The sequence below is a fragment of the Ciconia boyciana genome, unplaced genomic scaffold (assembly GCF_034638445.1).
Source record: "Ciconia boyciana unplaced genomic scaffold, ASM3463844v1 HiC_scaffold_38, whole genome shotgun sequence".
In the NCBI taxonomy this organism is placed as follows: Eukaryota; Metazoa; Chordata; class Aves; order Ciconiiformes; family Ciconiidae; genus Ciconia; species Ciconia boyciana.
The window spans coordinates 414,415-432,764 of NW_027328406.1; the positions used below are offsets into that span (position 1 = coordinate 414,415).

Below are 18,350 nucleotides of genomic sequence, written 5' to 3' on the forward strand. Positions count from 1 at the left end.
TCCACCCCTTCCCACCCTTCTCCTCCCACCCTGTCTCGGTCCCCCCCCAACCTTGTCAAAGTTCCTCTGCTTCTTGTCCAGGGCGGCGGCCGCCGCGTTCGACCGCTCCAGGTCCACCATGAGGTCTTCGATCTCGTTCTGCAGGCGGTGCTTGGTCTTCTCCAGGGAGGAGCACTTGGCGTTGACCGCCTCCACCGCCTCCTCGGCCTCCTGCAGCCGCTGGGCCAGCTTCTTCCTACCAGACGTACGGGAGAAACCTACGTGTGACCCATCAGCCCCTGGAGACCCCGTGCGTTGGTCGCTCCCAGAGGAAGGTGTCTGAGAGCACGGCGGCGGTGGGACTCGTGAGGGTCAGGGATGGCCTAGGTGTCTCTACGCAGGTTCTAGGTCCCCAGACGGGGCTCTCGATCTACCAAGCCCAGCGAAGCCACCGTCCTGGGGGGTGGCTGCTTGAGGAGAGCGGGGAGGTGGGGACCGGCAAGGCCCGGCGGGTCCCACCACCCACGGGAGAGCCTCCAGCAGCCGTGGGGAGATGACTCACTTGGCCTCCTCCAGCTCCTCGGTGCGCTGGATGGCGTCCGTCTCGTACTTGGTCCTCCACTGCGCCACCTCGGAGTTGGCCTTGGAGAGCGAGCGCTGGAGCTCGGCCTTGGCCTCCGTCTCCTCCTCGTACTGCTCCCGCAGCAGGTCGCAGTCGTGCCGGGCCGACTGGAGGGCGTGGGCCAGCGCGTTCTTGGCCTGGGGGGGCGAGGAGAAGGTGGGACCGTTGGCTCCGCGTCACCCGGAGCCATCTTGGGGTTCTCCAGCTCCGAAAGAGTTGGTCTTCATCACCCCAACCCAGCCCAACCTTCTGTAGACTAATCCAACCTAACCCATCCTCCTCCAGCCCAGCCCAACCCAACCTTCCTTGTAGACCAAGCCAAGCTCCTCCAGACCAACCCAACCTCCCTTAGATCTTCGTAGACCAAGACAATCCTCCTTAGACCTTCTGTAGACCAACGCAACCCTCCTTAGACCTTCTGTAGACCAAGCCAAGCTCCCTTACACCTTCTTTAGACCAACCCAACCTCCTCCAGACCAACCCAACCTCCCTTATCCTTCTGTAGACCAACCCAACCCTCCTTAGACCTTCTGTAGACCAAGCCAACCTCCTCCAGACCAACCCAACCTCCCTTATCCTTCTGTAGACCAACCCAACCCTCCTTAGACCTTCTGTAGACCAAGCCAACCTCCTCCAGACCAACCCAACCTCCCTTAGACCTTCATAGACCAACCCAACCACCTGGAGACCCACCAACCCCACCAGACTTCCTGAAGGACCCTCAACTCCTCTTCTCCCGCTGGGAGGGCAGGCTCACGCTGCGCCCCTCAGACCCAAACCAACCTCACCCTTGACCTCGGGGGCGTCTTTCACCCCCAATGTCCTCCCGACGCCGCCCTACCTTGGCCTCTTCTTCTAGCTGCCTCTTGAGGTCCTCCAGCTGCTGGCTGTAGGTGAGTTTCCCTCGCGTCAGCTGGTTGATGAAGGCTTCCTTCTCCTCCAGCTGCCTGGAGAGCTCACCTGGGGGGTGGAAAGGTGGACAATCACTGGCTGGAGAGACCCCAAAGCCACCCCGACTGGGCGCTGGAGCAGCGGTCGCGATGGGGAGGAGCACGGCCCTCACCGTTCTCCGCCTGGAGCTTGGCCCGTTGGGTGGTGAGGTCGTTGACCATGCGTTGAGCCTCCTCGGACTTGGTCCGGTGCTCGTTCATCTGGTCTTCCATGGAGCGGCACATCTTCTCCAGGCTGGCCTGGGGACAGGAAGGGCAGGAAGATGAAAGGGGACGTAGGGAGAGCGATGGAAGAGTTGTCCCTCCGTGGTCGGAGACCCATCTCCTACCTTGGCCTTGAGCAGCTGCTCCATGTTGGAGCCGACGTCGTCCAGCTCCAGCTTGAGCTCGCTCTTCTCCTTCTCCAGCTTCTGCTTGACGCGCTGCAGGTTGTCGATCTGCTCGCCGAGCTCGGCCACGCTGTCGGCGTGCTTCTTGCGCAGCGCGGCGGCCGTGGCCTCGTGCTGCAGCGTGGCCTCCTCCAGGTCCCGCCGCATCTTCTGGAACTCCGCCTCCCGCTTCTTGTTGAGCTCGATCTGCACCGAGGTGGCGCCGCCCGCCTCCTCCAGCCGCTCGCTGATCTCCTCCAGCTCCCGCGACAGGTCCGAGCGCAGCTTCTCCACCTTGGCCCTGCCCGTCCGCTCCGCCTCCAGCTCCTCCTCCAGCTCCTCGATGCGCGCCTGCGGGCCGGGGGAGAGACCCTCAACTTATCTCAGCCCAGCCGCTGGAGGGTCTTCAACTCCACCCAACTCATCCACCCAACCCAACCCAACCAGGTGGAGACCCTTCAACCCAACCCAGCCCACTGGAGACTCTTCAACTCAACCCAACCCAACCAGATGGAAACCCTTCAACTCAACCCAACCCAACCTGCTGGAGGCTCTTCAACTCAACCCAACCCAACCAGATGGAGACCCTTTAACTCAACCCAACCCAACCCAACCCAACCAGGTGGAGACCCTTCAACTCAACCCAACCCACCCAACTGGAGACCCTTTAACTCAACCCAACCCAACCCACTGGAGGCTCTTCAACTCAACCCAACCCAAGCAGCTGGAGACCCTCCAACTCAACCCAACCCAACCAGGTGGAGACTCTTCAACTCAACCCAGCCCAACCAGATGGAGACCCTTCAACTCAACTCAACCCAACACGCTGGAGACTCTTCAACTCAACCCAACCCACCCAACTGGAGACCCTTCAACTCAACCCAACCCACCCAACTGGAGACCCTTCAACTCAACCCAACCCAACCAGATGGAGACTCTTCAACTCAACCCAACCCAACCAGCTGGAGACCCTTTAACTCAACACAACCCAACCCAACCAGATGGAGACCCTTCAACTCAACCCAACCCACCCAACTGGAGACCCTTCAACTCAACCCAACCCAACCAGGTGGAGACCCTTCAACTCAACCCAACACAACCAGCTGGAGACCCTTCAACTCAACCCAACCCACCCAACTGGAGACCCTTCAACCCAACCCAACCCACTGGAGACTCTTCAACTCAACCCAGCCCAACCAGATGGAGACCCTCCAACTCAACCCAGCTAGCTAGAGACCTTCAGCTCAACCAGTCTGCAGCCCATCCAGCTCTCCTCAACCCCGTCAAGCTTTGAGCTCTCCAGATCCACCCGACCTGCTCTGGAGATACTCCACCCTATCAAATCACCTCGAGGCTCTGCAACTCAACCGGTCTTGAGGACATTCAGCTCAACCAACCCTTGAGCTGCCTGGAGGAGACGGCTCACCACAACCTTTTCTGAGGACATTGGAGTCCACTCAGTCCAACCCAGATGGTCTGCTCAGCTCAGGTCATCCTACCCAAGCAACCCCACCAGCCTTGAGTGCTCCAAACCCATCGTTTCATCTCACCCCACCCCAAAGACAACCTGCCCGGGAGTCATTTCTAGGAGAGAAATCCCAGGGAGGTTCTAGATCAAGGGACGTGCCCTGAGCTCCAGACCTCAGGCGGGTGGCATGCTGGTCTAGGTCCTTCTCAAAAAGGTGGGAAGAAGAAAAAGGGGGAGGACCTCCTCCTGGTTGAGCCACAAGCTGGACCCCAGCTCACCTGAAGCTCTTTGAGCTTCTTCTGGAGCTGGGCTGCCACCGCTTGCTCGTCCTCAATTCTGGCGTTGAGCGCGTTGAGCTCAAAGTCTTTCCTGGGTGGGAGGAGAAACACCAGCCCGTCACGCTGCCGGTGGAGAGCGGGATTCTGGGTGAAGGATGACGGGGAGGTGGGCAGGGGCCTACTTTTTCAGCTTCTCCTCCAGCTGCTGCTTGTCGTTCTCCAGGTCCATGATGTTCTCCTGGGCCAGCTTCAAGTCACCTTCCAGCTTCCTCTTGGCCCGTTCCAGGTCCATCCGGATCTTCTTCTCCTGCTCCAGCGAGCTCTCCAGCTGCGAGCGAGGCAGAGACCCCCCCCGCTCAGCCCCCAGAACGTCCCACCCCAGCAGGACCTTCATCCCCCACGGGACCAGCTACGGGAGGGACGGGACCCACATCATCCACTTGCTGTTCCAGCTTGACTTTGGCCTTCGTCAAGGTGTTGACCTTGTCTTCCTCCGCCTGCAGGTCATCCAGCGCTTGCTGGTGAGCTTCTTGCAGGGCCTTCTTCTCCTTCGTCAGCTTGGCGATGATCTCGTCCAGCCCGGCCATCTCCTCTGTGAGGTTCTTGACCTGCAGGAGGAGAAACATCAGGCCTGCGGCGTGGTGCCAGAGGTGGGGCAAGAGACAGGAGGTTGTTCTTGCTCTTGATTGAGCTGGGCTGAAGTCAGGAGATGCAGGAGAACCCAACCAGCCTCGGGTCTCGGTGACCCAACCCAACCAGCCTTGGGTCTTGGTGACCCAACCCAACCAGCCTTGGGTCTTTTCCACCCAACCCAACCAGCCTTGGTCTTGGTGACCCAACCAGCCTTGGTCTTGGTGACCCAACCCAACCAGCCTTGAGTCTTGGTGACCCAACCCAACCAGCTTCAGCTCTTGGTGACCCAACCAGCCTTGGGTCTTCTCCACCCAACCCAACCACCCTCGGGTCTCAGTGACCCAACCCAACCCACCCTCGGGTCTTGGTGACCCAACCCAACCAGCCTTGGGTCTTGGTGACCCAACCCAACCTGCCTTCGGTCTTCTCCACCCAACCCAACCAGCCTTGGGTCTCGGTGACCCAACCCAACCAGCCTTGGGTCTTCTCCACCCAACCCAACCAGCCTTGGTCTTGGTGACCCAACCAGCCTTGGTCTTGGTGACCCAACCCAACCAGCCTTGAGTCTTGGTGACCCAACCCAACCAGCTTCAGCTCTTGGTGACCCAACCAGCCTTGGGTCTTGGTGACCCAACCCGACCAGCCTTGGGTCTTGGTGACCCAACCCAACCAGCCTTGGTCTTGGTGACCCAACCAGCCTTGGTCTTGGTGACCCAACCCAACCAGCCTTGAGTCTTGGTGACCCAACCCAACCAGCTTCAGCTCTTGGTGACCCAACCAGCCTTGGGTCTTCTCCACCCAACCCAACCACCCTCGGGTCTCAGTGACCCAACCCAACCCACCCTCGGGTCTTGGTGACCCAACCCAACCAGCCTTGGGTCTTGGTGACCCAACCCAACCTGCCTTCGGTCTTCTCCACCCAACCCAACCAGCCTTGGGTCTTCTCCACCCAACCCAACCAGCCTTGGTCTTGTTGACCCAACCAGCCTTGGTCTTGGTGACCCAACCCAACCAGCCTTGAGTCTTGGTGACCCAACCCAACCAGCTTCAGCTCTTGGTGACCCAACCCAACCAGCCTTGGGTCTTCTCAAAACCTATTCACGTTGGCTTGAGTCAATCGGCTTTGGGTTAAGGCCTCTCCTCGCCCTCACCTTGTTCTCGGTGGCGTGTTTCTCCTTCTCCACCTTGGACAAAGACAACTCCAGGTCGTCGATGTCCTTCTTCAGCTCCGAGCACTCGTCCTCCAGCTTCCTCTTCTTGGCCGTCAGCTCGGCGTTCATCTCCTCCTCGTCCTCCAGCCGCTCCGTCAGCTCCTTCACCTTGGCCTCCAGCTGGATCTTGTTCTTGATCAGCTGGTCGCAGCGCTCCTCGGCGTCGGCGAGGTTGTCCTGCTCCTGTGGTGGGGCAGGGGGTGAAGCGGGGTGTCCCCGGGGGGGGTGGTGGTCACCCCCTCGGCGTGGTTTTGGGGGGCGGCCTCACTCACGGCCTGCACTTGGAGCTGAAGGTCGTTCTTCTCCTGCAGCATGGAGACCATCTTCTCCTCCAGCTCCTTCCGCCGGGCCTCCGACTTCTCCAGGGCCTCCTTCAGCCGCCCAAACTCCTCCTTCATGGTCTGTGGGTGGCACGAAGGTCCTCTGTAAGTCTCACCTCTTCCTCCAGCTCCCCCCGTACCCCTCCACCTCTCCACCCACCGTTCATCCCGTCCTCTCCATCCCTGCCCCACCTGCATCTCCTTCTCCGTCTCGGCGCTCTTCAGCAAGGGCTTGATCTTGAAGTAGAGCTTCATCCAAGGCCAGTTCTTCACCCCCATGAAGGCCCTGACGTTCCACTGGATCACCAGCAGCGAGTCCCTGGGTGGGGCAAAGCAGGGCGTGGGTGACCAGGGACCTCCACCCAACGTGGACCCACCACCTCCTACCCCACCACCCACCGGCGCTCCAGGATCTTCTTGAACTCTTGCCGGGAGAGGAAACCACGGACTTGGGCCTGCAAGCGGGTCATGATCCGGGCCAGGCGCTCGTCCCGCATCTCCTCCAGCAGCCCCAGCAGCCCGGCCTTGAAGAAGACCTTCGAGGAGAGATGAAGGTCAGTGCTGCAGGGGGTGAGGTGTGGTGGGTCGGCGGAGGGACGGGTGGTGGGGTGGATGGAGGGAGCTCAGATGGGCAGGTGGACACGGGGGTGGTGGGAGCGTGAGGTCCACGTGACCACGTGGACGGTGGGATCGTGGGGAACAGAGACCACACCTTGGTGTGCCCGAACTTGTACTGGTTGTGGTCGATGTCAAGGGACCCCAGGAGCTTCTCGGCGCCCTTGCGGCTGTCGATGAACTGCCCCTCGGGGATGGCCGCCGGGTTCAGGATGCGGTACCTGGCGGCCGGAGAGGACGGGACAGCCCGAGATGAGCCCCGGTGGGGTCGCCCGCCCCCTCGCCACCTCTTCTCCTCCGTGCCTACCGCTGGCGGAAGTCCCCGTAGAGGATGCGGTTGGGGAAGCCCTTGCGGCAGATGCGGATGCCCTCCAGCACCCCGTTGCAGCGGAGCTGGTGCATCACCAGGGGGTTGTTCATCACGCCTGGTGGGACGTCGTGACCGGTGGGTCAAGGCCCGCCCCACGGCACTGCTCCCCACCACCACCTTTGGCCAAGGACCACCGCGGTCCCTGGGTTTGGCCCCACCTCCTCGGATCAAACCCTGGGGATTGGCTCACCGGGAGACTTGGTCTCGTTGGGGATGATGCAGCGGACGAAGTGGGGGTGGGTGGAGCGCAGGTTGGTCATCAGCTTGTTGAGGTTCTCCTGGGGGATGGAGGAGGAGATGATGGAGGGAACGAAGACCCCAACCTGCCCCGCCCAGGGTTACCACCTGCCCTAGGACATGTTCTCCACCCCCACCACACCCTGGGGTCCACCATTAACCCCCGGACCCTCACCCGGTGCAGGGCAGAGACCGTCTGGAAGGAGGAACCTTTCTTCTTGGCCCCTTTCCCTTTCTCCACGGCTGTTGGAGAAGAAGAAAGGATGAGCCAGGGGAAGGACGGGGTGGGGACAACCCCGGACGCTTGGGAAGGGGGTGCCCCTTACGTGCATCAGCCCCGGCGTAGTTGGCGAAGAGGTTGGCCAAGAGCTTGAGGGCCGACTTCTGGTAGAGCCCCACCACCGTCTCGTTGAGGGGGTCCTTGTTCTTCTGTAGCCAGCCCAGGATGTTGTAGTCCACCGTGCCGGCGTAGTGGATGAGGGCAAAGTGGGCCTCGGGCTTCCCTTTGATGTTTCGCGGCTTCCCAAAGTTGGCCGACTTGCCCAGGTGATTGTCGAAGAGCTTGGCCTTGAAGGTCATGTCCGTGGCCTTGGGGAACATGCACTCCTCCTCCAGGATGGACATGATCCCCATGGGCTGCGGAGGAGAAGACCTCGTGGAGGCCACCAGGCGCAAGCCAACCGGGCGCCTGTGGGCTCCGTGGGAAGGTCCAAGGGGAAGGCTCCTGCTCCAGGAGGCCCTGGGGGAGGCGGTACCTTCTCGATGAGGTCGATGCAGGCCTGGAGGTCCATGCCGAAGTCGATGAACTCCCACTCGATCCCCTCCTTCTTGTACTCCTCCTGCTCCAGCACGAACATGTGGTGGTTGAAGAACTGCTGCAGCTTCTCGTTGGTGAAGTTGATGCAGAGCTGCTCGAAGCTGTTGAACTGGGGGAGGACGGCCAATGGGGTCAACGCAACGCCCAATGGGATTGACAGGGTCAACTCAGCACCCAATGGGGTCAACTCAGCACCCGATGGGGTCAACTCAACACCCAATGGGGTCACCCGAACACCCAATGGGGTCAATGGGATCAACTCAATGCCCAACGGGGTCAACACAACGCCCAATGGGATCAACGGGGTCAACTCAACACCCAATGGGGTCAATGGGATCAACTGAACACCCAATGGGATCAACGGGGTCAACTCAACACCCAATGGGATCAATGGGGTCAACTGAACACCCAATGGGGTCAACTCAACACCCAACGGGGTCACCCGAACACCCAATGGGGTCAATGGGATCAACTCAACGCCCAACGGGGTCAACACAACGCCCAATGGGATCAACGGGGTCAACTCAACACCCAATGGGGTCAATGGGGTCAACTCAACACCCAATGGGATCAACGGGGTCAACTGAACACCCAATGGGGTCAACTCAACACCCAACGGGGTCACCTGAACACCCAATGGGGTCAATGGGATCAACTCAACACCCAATGGGATCAACGGGGTCACCTGAACACCCAATGGGGTCAATGGGATCAACTCAACACCCAATGGGATCAATGGGGTCACCTGAACACCCAATGGGGTCAATGGGATCAACTCAACACCCAACGGGGTCAATGCAACGTCCAATGGGATCAACGGGGTCAACTGAACACCCAATGGGGTCAACTCAACACCCAATGGGGTCACCTGAACACCCAATGGTGTCAATGGGATCAACTCAACGCCCAACGGGGTCAACACAACGCCCAATGGGATCAACGGGGTCAACTCAACACCCAATGGGGTCAATGGGATCAACTGAACACCCAATGGGATCAACGGGGTCACCTGGACACCCAATGGGGTCAATGGGATCAACTCAACACCCAACAGGGTCAACTCAACGCCCAAGGGGGTCAACACAACGGGGTCAACCAGGCCTCACGTCGAAGATCTCGAAGCCGGCGATGTCCAGCACGCCGATGAAGTACTGACGCGGCTGCTTGGTCTCCAGCGAGTTGTTGATCCTGGTCACCATCCAGTTGAACATCTTCTCGTAGACGGCCTTGGCCAAAGCCCCGACGGCGTAAATCACCTGGGAGAGGGACGGCCCACCGGTGAGAGGGGGGATCTCCATGGCCGCCTGGCCCCCCGAAAGGAGGAGGTTCTGGGGGCGTCCTCCTCACCTGCTGGACATTCTGCCCCTTGGTGACGTACTCGTTGCCCACCTTCACGCGGGGGTGACACAACCCCTTGAGGAGATCGGCCGAGTTCAGCCCCATCAGGTAGGCCGACTTGTCCGCCTCTGAGGACGCAGAGGAGAAGCCATGAACCTGGAGGACCATGGGGTTCGCCCCCATTCCCACCCCTCCACCCTGGTTGGACCCCACCTTCGGTGCCGTCCGGCTCCGCCTGCTCCTCCCGTTGCTTCTGCTTGAACTTCATGTTGCCGAAGTGCATGATGGCGCCCGTCAGCTTGTAGATGGAGTTCTTCTCCTCTTGGGTGAAGCCCAGGACGTCGAAAGCGCTCTGGAGGGGACAAAAATGTGGGTCAAGGTCCTCCCCGGTGCCCCCCACCCCTCCTGGTGGCCCCCCATCTCACGTCCGTGGCCAGGAGCTCCTCTGCGTCGTCGATGGACGGCACGGTGGTCTCTCCTTGGGAGATGAAGGCGTAGTCGTAGGGGTTGTTGGTCACCAGCATCATGTCTGCGAGGAGAAGACGGGGTTGGGACAGGCAGGAACCTGCCCGGTCCGGGGTGGGAAAGGCGGTGGGGTGAGGTGTCCATGGCTCACCCAGCAGCTCCGGCTTCTTGTTGGAGAGGATCTGGTAGAAGATGTGGTAGTTCCTCTCGGCCTTCAGCTGGAAGATGACGCGGGACTTCTCCAGGAGGTCTGGGAGGGTGGAGAGAAGAAGGTGGGTGGAGGTTGGGATGGGGAGAGGGATGGAGACACGGAGAGATGGGCGGTGGGGCGGGGAGATGGATGAAGGCTTGAGGAGATGGAGGGATGAGAAGATGGAGGAAGACAGAGGGGCAGATGGATGGTAGGGTGAGGAGGTGGATGAAGAGATGGATGGGTGAGGAGATGGATGGAGATATGAGGAGATGGATGGAGGGATGAGGAGATGGAGACACAAGGAGACGGAGACACGAGGAGACGGAGACACGAGGAGATGGAGACACGAGGAGATGGAGACACGAGGAGATGGAGAAGGAGGGTCAGATGGACGGTGGGACGAGGAGATGGAGAAGCAGGGATGGGTGGATGAAGAGATGGATGGAGACCTGAGGAGATGGAGACACCAAGAGATGGAGGAACCAAGAGATGGGGAGTCAGATGGACGGTGGGGTGAGGAGATGGAGATGGAGGGATGGACATGGGGAAGGATGGACGGATGAAGAGATGGAGGGATGAGGTGGTGGAGACACGAGGAGATGGAGACACCAAGAGATGGAGAAGGAGGGTCAGATGGACGGTGGGACGAGGAGATGGAGGGAGACCTGAGGAGATGGGGACACCAAGGGCTGGAGACACCAAGAGCTGGAGAAGGAGGTAGGGATGGATGGATGGGGGGACGAGGAGATGGGAGGAGCCAGGAGGAGATGGGAGGAGCCAGGAGGTGATGGGAGGAGCCAGGGGGCGATGGGAGGAGCCAGGAGGTGATGGGTGGAGCCAGGAGGCGATGGGAGGAGCCAGGAGGTGATGGGAGGAGCCAGGAGGCAATGTGAGGAGCCAGGAGGAGATGGGTGGAGCCAGGAGGTGATGGGTGGAGCCAGGAGGCGATGGGAGGAGCCAGGAGGAGATGGATGGAGCCAGGAGGAGATGGGTGGAGCCAGGAGGCGATGGGAGGAGCCAGGAGGTGATGGGAGGAGCCAGGAGGAGATGGATGGAGCCAGGAGGAGATGGAAGGAGCCAGGAGGTGATGGGAGGAGCCAGGACGAGATGGGAGGAGCCAGGGGGCGATGGGAGGAGCCAGGGGGCGATGGGAGGAGCCAGGGGGCGATGGGAGGAGGGGTGGCCGTGCGGGGGAGGGGGTGGACACCAGGCGGCCTCTCCCGGGTCCCTGGCCCACTCACAGGTCTCGATGTCGGCCGACGCCAACTTCCCGGTGGCCCCGAAATGGATCCGGATGAACTTCCCCTGGGAGAGCGGCGGCGGGAGGTGGAGGCGAGGCCGGCCCCGCCCCTTGGCCCCGCCCCCGGCCCCGGCCCCGCCCCCCACTCACGAAGCGGGAGGAGTTGTCGTTGCGGACGGTCTTGGCGTTGCCGAAGGCCTCCAGGGCGGGGTTGGCCTGGATGATCTGGTCCTCCAGGGTGCCCTGGGGGGGGACACGGCGGTGGGGCGGGGGGGACACCCCTGGAGGAAGCTCACCGCCGGGGTGGGGCGGGGCGTGGCCGGAGGGACACGGCGGGGCGGTGGGGGGCTGTCGCGGTGGGGGCGGGTGGACACGGTGGTCCAGGAAGGTCTACGTGGGTGGTCGGGTTGGTTGGACGGAGAGGTGGGGTCGGTGCCAGGGGTGGATGGAGGGACGGGGGTGGGTGGGTGCTTGGGTGGGTGCTTGGGTGGGTGGGTGGGTGGTTGGTGGGGTGGATGGGTGGGTGCTTGGATGGGTGGGTGGTTGGTGGGGTGGATGGGTGGGTGGTTGGGTGGGTGGTTGGTTGGTTGGGTGCTTGGGTGGGTGGTTGGGTGGGTGGTTGGGTGGTTTGATGGGTGGGTGGATGGTTGGTTGGTTGGTTGGTTGGGTGGTTGGGTGGGTGGGTGGGTGGTTGGGTTGGTGGTTGTGTGGTTGGATGAGTGGTTGGGTGGTTGGACAGGTGGGTAGTTGGGTAGTTGGGTGCTTGGATGGGTGGTTGGGTGGGTTGGTGGTTGGTTGGGTGGGTGGGTGGGTGGTTGGGTTGGTGGTTGGGTGGGTGGTTGGGTGCTTGGATGGGTGGGTGGGTGGTTGGTGGGGTGGATGGGTGGGTGGTTGGTTGGGTGCTTGGGTGGGTGGTTGGGTGGGTGGTTGGGTGGTTTGATGGGTGGGTGGATGGTTGGTTGGGTGGTTGGGTGGTGGGGTGGTTGGATGGGCGGGTGGTTGGGTGGGTGGGTGGGTGTTTGGATGGGTGGGTGGATGGGTGGGTGGTTGGGTTGGTGGTTGGGTGGTTGGATGAGTGGTTGGGTGGTTGGGTGGTTGGACAGGTGGGTAGTTGGGTAGTTGGGTGCTTGGATGGGTGGGTGGATGGGTGGGTGGTTGGTTGGGTGGTTGGGTGGGTGGTTGGGTGGGTGGTTGGGTGGTTTGATGGGTGGGTGGGTGGTTGGGTGGGTGGTTGGGTGGTGGGGTGGTTGGATGGGCGGGTGGTTGGGTGGGTGGGTGGGTGTTTGGATGGGTGGGTGGATGGGTGGGTGGTTGGGTTGGTGGTTGGGTGGTTGGATGAGTGGTTGGGTGGTTGGACAGGTGGGTAGTTGGGTAGTTGGGTGCTTGGATGGGTGGGTGGATGGGTGGGTGGTTGGTTGGGTGCTTGGGTGGGTGTTTGGGTGCTTGGGTGGTTTGATGGGTGGGTGGTTGCGTGGTTGGGTGGTTGGACAGGTGGGTAGTTGGGTAGTTGGGTGCTTGGATGGGTGGTTAGATGGGTAGGGGGTTGGTTGGTTGGGTGGTTGGGTGGGTGGTTGGGTGGGTGGATGGTTGGTTAGATGGCTGGGTGGGTGGTTGGGTGCTTGGATGGGTGGTTGGGTGGGTGGTTGGGTGGTTGGTTGGGTGGGTGCTTGGGTAGTTGGGTGCTTGGATGGGTGGTTGGGTGGGTTGGTGGTTGGGTGGTTGGGTGGGTGGTTTGATGGTTGGGTGGTTGGTTGGGTGGGTGCTTGGGTGGGTGTTTGGGTGCTTGGGTGGGTGGGTGGGTGGGTGACAGTGGGTGGAAGGGCGGTGGCCAGACCCGGGTGTCCCCCCGTGCCCTCACCTTGCCCGGGGTCCCCGTCTCCTTCTTGCCGCGGTCGCCGATGGCGGCGATGACAGCGAAGTACTGGATGACCCTCTTGGTGTTCACCGTCTTCCCCGCCCCGGATTCTCCGCTGGGGGCAGCCAATGAGAGCGAGGGTTGGGGGGGGCGGGGGTGGGGCTATGGGGCTAGGGGCGGGGCCTCACTGGGAAGGGGGCGGGGCTTGCAGCGGGTGGACTATGGACCTCCGCGGGCAAGTCCAGGTGGTGAGAAAGGGTTGGCCGTGCCGGTGGGCGTGGCTCCGGAGGGGGAAGGGGAGGGGCTATGCAGCGAGTAGGAGGGGCTTGGCTGTGGGCGGGGCTAAGGTGTTAATTGGGGGTGGGCGTCACTCACGTGATGAGGATGGACTGGTTCTCCCGATCTGGTGGGGCGAGGAGGAGAAGCATGAGGTTCTGAAGCCCACCTTGGCGCTGCCCCACATCTCCCACCCCACATCTCCCGCCCCACGTCTCCCGCCCCACGTCTCCTGCTCCCCCCCCCAAACCCACCCCTTGCACCCCCAAAAAAGGGTCAGGGGATGTGGTTATGGGGTCCCCAAAGGAGGACCAGGTCAGGTGGGATGAAGTTGGGGGAGATCTTGGGGTTCTCCAGCCCCCCAGGTGAGGACCAGGTGAGGTGGGACGAAATTGGGGGAGATGTTGGGGTCTTGAGGTTCTCCAGACCCCAGGTGAGTTCCAGGTGAGGTGGGATGAAGACAGAGGAGATGTCTGGGTTCTTGGGGTTGGGGTTGGGGTTCTCCACCCTCCCAGGTGAGGACCAGGTGAGGTGGGATGAAGTTGGGGGAGATGTTGGGGTCTTGGGGTTCTCCAGACCCCAGGTGAGTTCCAGGTGAGGTGGGATGAAGACAGAGGAGATGTTTGGGGTCTTGGGGATGGGGTTGGGGTTCTCCACCCTCCCAGGTGAGGACCGGGTCACGTGGGACGAACCTGGGGGAGATGTTTGGGGTCTTGGGGTTGGGGTTCTCCGCCCTCTCAGGTGAGGACCAGGTGAGGTGGGACGAAGTTGGGGGAGATGTTTGGGGTCTTGGGGTTCTCCACCCTCCCAGGTGAGGACCAGGTCAGGTAGGACAAAGTTAGGGGAGATTTTGGGGTTCTCCATCCAGCCAGGTGAGGACCAGGTGAGGTGGGGTGAAGCTGGGGGAGATGTTTGGGGCCTTGGTTGGGGTTGGGGTTGGGGTTCTCCACCCTCCCAGGTGAGGACCGGGTCAGGTGGGACGAAGTTAGGGGAGATGTTGGGGTCTTGGGGTTCTCCAGACCCCAGGTGAGTTCCAGGTGAGGTGGGATGAAGACAGAGGAGATGTTTGGGGTCTTGGCGATGGGGTTGGGGTTCTCCACCCTCCCAGGTGAGGACCGGGTCAGGTGAGACCCCAGGTTTCGGGGTGCGGTCTCCTAGGTCGGGGTCCCCGCGGGAGGTCCCTACCCGTCAGCATGTTCTGGTAGGCGTTGTCGGAGATGGAGAAGATGTGGGGTGGAGCTTCGCTCCGCTTCTTGCCCCGGTAGGCAGCCACCACCTCGGCGTTGTAGACGGGCAACCACTTGTAGGGGTTGACGGTCACGCAGAAGAGCCCCGAGTAGGTCTGGAGGAGGGGCAGGTGGGTCAGAGCCATGAGGTCCCACCCCCCCAGGAGGGGACATCCCAGGTCTGGGTGGCCCGAGGGGTCGGGTGAAGGAACATCGAGGTTCTAGGTGGCCCAAAGGGTCTGGAGATGGGACATCTAGGTGGCCCAGGGGGTCTGGAGAAGGGATGTCCTGGATCTGGGTGGCCCAAGGGGTCTGGAGATGGGATGTCCTGGATCTGGGTGGCCCAAGGGGTCCAGGGATGGGACATCTTGGGTTTAGGTGGCCCCAGGAGGTCCAAGAATGGGACATCTTGGGTCCAGGGGTGGGACATCTGGGGTCTGGGTGGCCCCAAGTGGTCCAGGGATGGGACATCTGGGGTCTGGGTGGTCCATGGGGCCTGGAGATGGGATGTCCTGGATCTAGGTGGCCCAAGGGGTCCAGGGATGCGACATCCTGGGTCTAGGGATGGGGACATCTTGGATCTAGGTTGGCCCAAGAGGTCCGGGGATGGGACATCTTGGGTCTGGGTGGCCTGTGGCATCTGGAGAAGGGACATCTTGGCTCTAGGTGACCCAAGGGGTCTGGAGAAGGCTTGTCCCAGTTCCAGGTGGGGTCTGGAGAACCTCATGGGTTCCCGACTCACGTAGATCATCCAGGCGGCGTAGCGCTCCTTGAGGTTGTAGAGGACGGCGGGCTCGTGGAGGAAGGTCAGCATGGCCATGTCCTCGATCTTGTCGAACTTGGGGGGGTTCTGCTGCATGATCTGGTCCTCCTTGACCGTCACCGTCTGCTCGAGGTGAGGAGGACACCATGGGGTGGGGGGGACAGGGCAAGGAGTTGCCCCAGTGTCCCCTCCCATAGAGCTGGGAGCTGGGGTTCTAGGTGTCCCTTGGGTGCTGGAGAAGGTCTGGGTGTCCCTCAAGTGATAGGGAAGGTGGGCTGGGTTCTAGGTGTCCCTTGGGTGCTGGAGAAGGTCTGGGTGTCCCTCAAGTGACAGAGAAGGTGGGCTGGGTTCTAGGTGTCCCTTGGGTGCTGGAGAAGGTCTGGGTGTCCCTCAAGTGATATAGAAGGTGGGCTGGGTTCTAGGTGTCCCTTGGCTGCAGGAGAAGGTCTGGGTGTCCCTCAAGTGATAGGGAAGGTGGGCTGGGTTCTAGGTGTCCCTTGGGTGCTGGAGAAGGTCTGGGTGTCCCTCAAGTGATATAGAAGGAGGGTTGGGTTCTAGGTGTCCCTTGGGTGCTGGAGAAGGTGGGCTGGGTTCTAGGTGTCCCTTGGGTGCTGGAGAAGGTCTGGGTGTCCCTCAAGTGATAGGGAAGGTGGGCTGGGTTCTAGGTGTCCCTTGGCTGCAGGAGAAGGTGGGCTGGGGTCTGGGTGCCCCATGGATGGTGCTGAAGGTGGGCTGGGGTTGCTTAGGTTCTAGAGCAGGTGGGGTGGGTTCTAGGTGTCCCTTGGGTGCTGGAGAAGGTCCGGGTGCCCCTCAAGTGATAGGGAAGGTGGGCTGGGTTCTAGGTGTCCCTTGGGTGCAGGAGAAGGTCTGGGTGTCCCTCAAGTGATAGGGAAGGTGGGCTGGGTTCTAGGTGTCCCTTGGGTGCTGGAGAAGGTGGGCTGGGTTCTAGGTGTCCCTTGGCTGCAGGAGAAGGTGGGCTGGGGTCTGGGTGCCCCATGGATGGTGCTGAAGTTGGGCCGGGGTTCCTTAGGTTCTAGAGCAGGTGGGCTGGGTTCTAGGTGTCCCATGGGTGACGGAGACCCTCTTTTGGGTTCCAGGTGTCCCGGTGGTGGCCGCGCCCCGCCCCGCCCTGCCCCACCTTGCCGTGCTCGGTCTCGGCGGTGATCTTGGCGCCCTCGCGGGTGACGATGGTGGCCTTGACGAACTCCTCCTTCTCGTCGGGGACGAAGATGTCCTTCTTCAGGTCGAAGGGGCGGGTCTGGGCCGCCACCCGCTCCTTCTCCGACTTGCGGAGGTAGGGGGCGGCCTCCCCGAATTCGGCCATCTCCACGTTGGGCATGGCGGCGCTGGGCGGGGCAGCGGGCGCTCACACCCTCCCAGTTCCTCCCAGTTCCTCCCAGGTCCTCCCAGTTGACCCCATGCCAGGTCCTTCCATGGCGGTCCCATCATCTCCCGTTCTTCTCCAGTGCTCCCAGTGCTCCCAGTTCCTCCTGGTTGACCCATCTCCGACCCAAGTCCTTCCTTGGCGGTCCTCAACCCTCTTCTGTTCCTCCCCAGTGCTCCCAGTTCCTCCCAGTTCCTCCCAGTTCCTCCCAGTTGACCCCATGCCAGGTCCTTCCATGGTGGTCCCATCATCTCCAGTTCCTTCCCAGTGCTCCCAGTGCTCCAAGTTCCTCCTGGTTGACCCATCTCCAACCCAAGTCCTTCCTTGGCGGTCCTCAACCCTCCTCTGTTCCTCCCCAGTGCTCCCAGTTCCTCCCAGTTCCTCCCAGTTGACCCCATCCCAGGTCCTTCCATGGTGGTCCCATCATCTCCAGTTCCTTCCCAGTGCTCCCAGTGCTCCAAGTTCCTCCTGGTTGACCCATCTCCATCCCAAGTCCTTCCTTGGCGGTCCTCAACCCTCCTCTGTTCCTCCCCAGTGCTCCCAGTTCCTCCCAGTTCCTCCCAGTTGACCCCATCCCAGGTCCTTCCATGGTGGTCCCATCATCTCCAGTTCCTTCCCAGTGCTCCCAGTGCTCCAAGTTCCTCCTGGTTGACCCATCTCCATCCCAAGTCCTTCCTTGGCGGTCCTCAACCCTCCTCTGTTCCTCCCCAGTGCTCCCAGTTCCTCCCAGTTCCTCCCAGTTCCTCCCAGTTGACCCCATGCCAAGTCCTTCCATGGTGGTCCTATCATCTCCAGTTCCTTCCCAGTGCTCCCAGTGCTCCCAGTTCCTCCTGGTTGACCCATCTCCGACCCAAGTCCTTCCTTGGCGGTCCTCAACCCTCCCCTGTTCCTCCCCAGTGCTCCCAGTTCCTCCCAGTTCCTCCCAGTTGACCCCATCCCGGGTCCTTCCATGGTGGTCCCATCATCTCCAGTTCCTTCCCAGTGCTCCCAGTGCTCCCAGTTCCTCCTGGTTGACCCATCTCCATCCCAAGTCCTTCCTTGGTGGTCCTCAACCCTCCTCTGTTCCTCCCCAGTGCTCCCAGTTCCTCCCAGTTCCTCCCAGTTCCTCCCAGTTGACCCCATGCCAGGTCCTTCCATGGTGGTCCCATCATCTCCAGTTCCTTTCCAGTGCTCCCAGTTCCTTCCCAGTTCCTCCCAGTTGGCCCTATCTCCATCCCAAGTCCCTCCTTGGTGCTCCCGGTTCCTCCCCAGTGCTCCCAGTACCCCCCAGTACCACCCCCTCCCTCCCAGTGCCTCCCAGTGCCTCCCAGTGTCATCCCAGTCCCTCCCAGTTCCCCCCTAGACCCTCCCAGTGCCTCCCAGTCCCTCCCAGTTCCCCCATAGACCCTCCCAGTCTCATCCCAGTTTCCATATAGACCCTCCCAGTCCCTCCCAGTTCCCCATAGACCCTCCCAGTGCCTCCCAGTTCCCCCACAGACCCTCCCAGTCTCATCCCAGTCCCTCCCAGTGTCTCCCAGTCTCATCCCAGTCCTTCCCAGTCCCCCCCAGTCCCCCCAGACACCCCTCAGTCCCTCCCAGTGCCCTCCCAGTCTCATCCCAGTCCCCTTGCAGACCCCTCCCTGTGCTCCCAGTTCCCTCCCAGTGCCTCCCAGTTCCCTCCCAGTGCCTCCCAGTACCCAGCCCCACCTCTCTCTGGTCTCAGGCTGGGGGGGACGGTGCTGACTTGGGGGCTCCGCTCGGTC

At 61.6% G+C, this 18,350-nt stretch overlaps 1 protein-coding gene across 2 annotated transcripts in view; it reads right to left on the reverse strand.

Annotated features, from left to right (window-relative positions):
* LOC140645786 (myosin-7) overlaps positions 1 to 16,563 on the reverse strand; it is a 28,788-nt gene extending 12,225 nt beyond the window's left edge. For both annotated transcript variants that reach the window (XM_072849232.1, XM_072849231.1), the window contains exons 1-30: positions 16,363 to 16,563; positions 15,204 to 15,347; positions 14,421 to 14,577; positions 13,335 to 13,362; positions 12,963 to 13,074; positions 11,255 to 11,347; positions 11,106 to 11,169; positions 9,823 to 9,921; positions 9,632 to 9,735; positions 9,420 to 9,558; positions 9,216 to 9,334; positions 8,975 to 9,124; positions 7,807 to 7,977; positions 7,378 to 7,687; positions 7,227 to 7,294; positions 7,005 to 7,092; positions 6,752 to 6,869; positions 6,542 to 6,665; positions 6,229 to 6,365; positions 6,022 to 6,148; positions 5,782 to 5,910; positions 5,450 to 5,692; positions 4,097 to 4,273; positions 3,848 to 3,993; positions 3,666 to 3,756; positions 1,881 to 2,270; positions 1,665 to 1,791; positions 1,443 to 1,561; positions 542 to 738; positions 52 to 235 (exon numbers count right to left, since the gene is read on the reverse strand). In XM_072849232.1, the coding sequence (XP_072705333.1) occupies positions 52 to 235; positions 542 to 738; positions 1,443 to 1,561; positions 1,665 to 1,791; positions 1,881 to 2,270; positions 3,666 to 3,756; positions 3,848 to 3,993; positions 4,097 to 4,273; positions 5,450 to 5,692; positions 5,782 to 5,910; positions 6,022 to 6,148; positions 6,229 to 6,365; positions 6,542 to 6,665; positions 6,752 to 6,869; positions 7,005 to 7,092; positions 7,227 to 7,294; positions 7,378 to 7,687; positions 7,807 to 7,977; positions 8,975 to 9,124; positions 9,216 to 9,334; positions 9,420 to 9,558; positions 9,632 to 9,735; positions 9,823 to 9,921; positions 11,106 to 11,169; positions 11,255 to 11,347; positions 12,963 to 13,074; positions 13,335 to 13,362; positions 14,421 to 14,577; positions 15,204 to 15,347; positions 16,363 to 16,563 (4,356 nt within the window). The remainder of the gene's footprint in view (positions 1 to 51; positions 236 to 541; positions 739 to 1,442; positions 1,562 to 1,664; positions 1,792 to 1,880; positions 2,271 to 3,665; positions 3,757 to 3,847; positions 3,994 to 4,096; positions 4,274 to 5,449; positions 5,693 to 5,781; positions 5,911 to 6,021; positions 6,149 to 6,228; positions 6,366 to 6,541; positions 6,666 to 6,751; positions 6,870 to 7,004; positions 7,093 to 7,226; positions 7,295 to 7,377; positions 7,688 to 7,806; positions 7,978 to 8,974; positions 9,125 to 9,215; positions 9,335 to 9,419; positions 9,559 to 9,631; positions 9,736 to 9,822; positions 9,922 to 11,105; positions 11,170 to 11,254; positions 11,348 to 12,962; positions 13,075 to 13,334; positions 13,363 to 14,420; positions 14,578 to 15,203; positions 15,348 to 16,362) is intronic.
* Between the last annotated feature and the right edge of the window lie 1,787 nt (positions 16,564 to 18,350).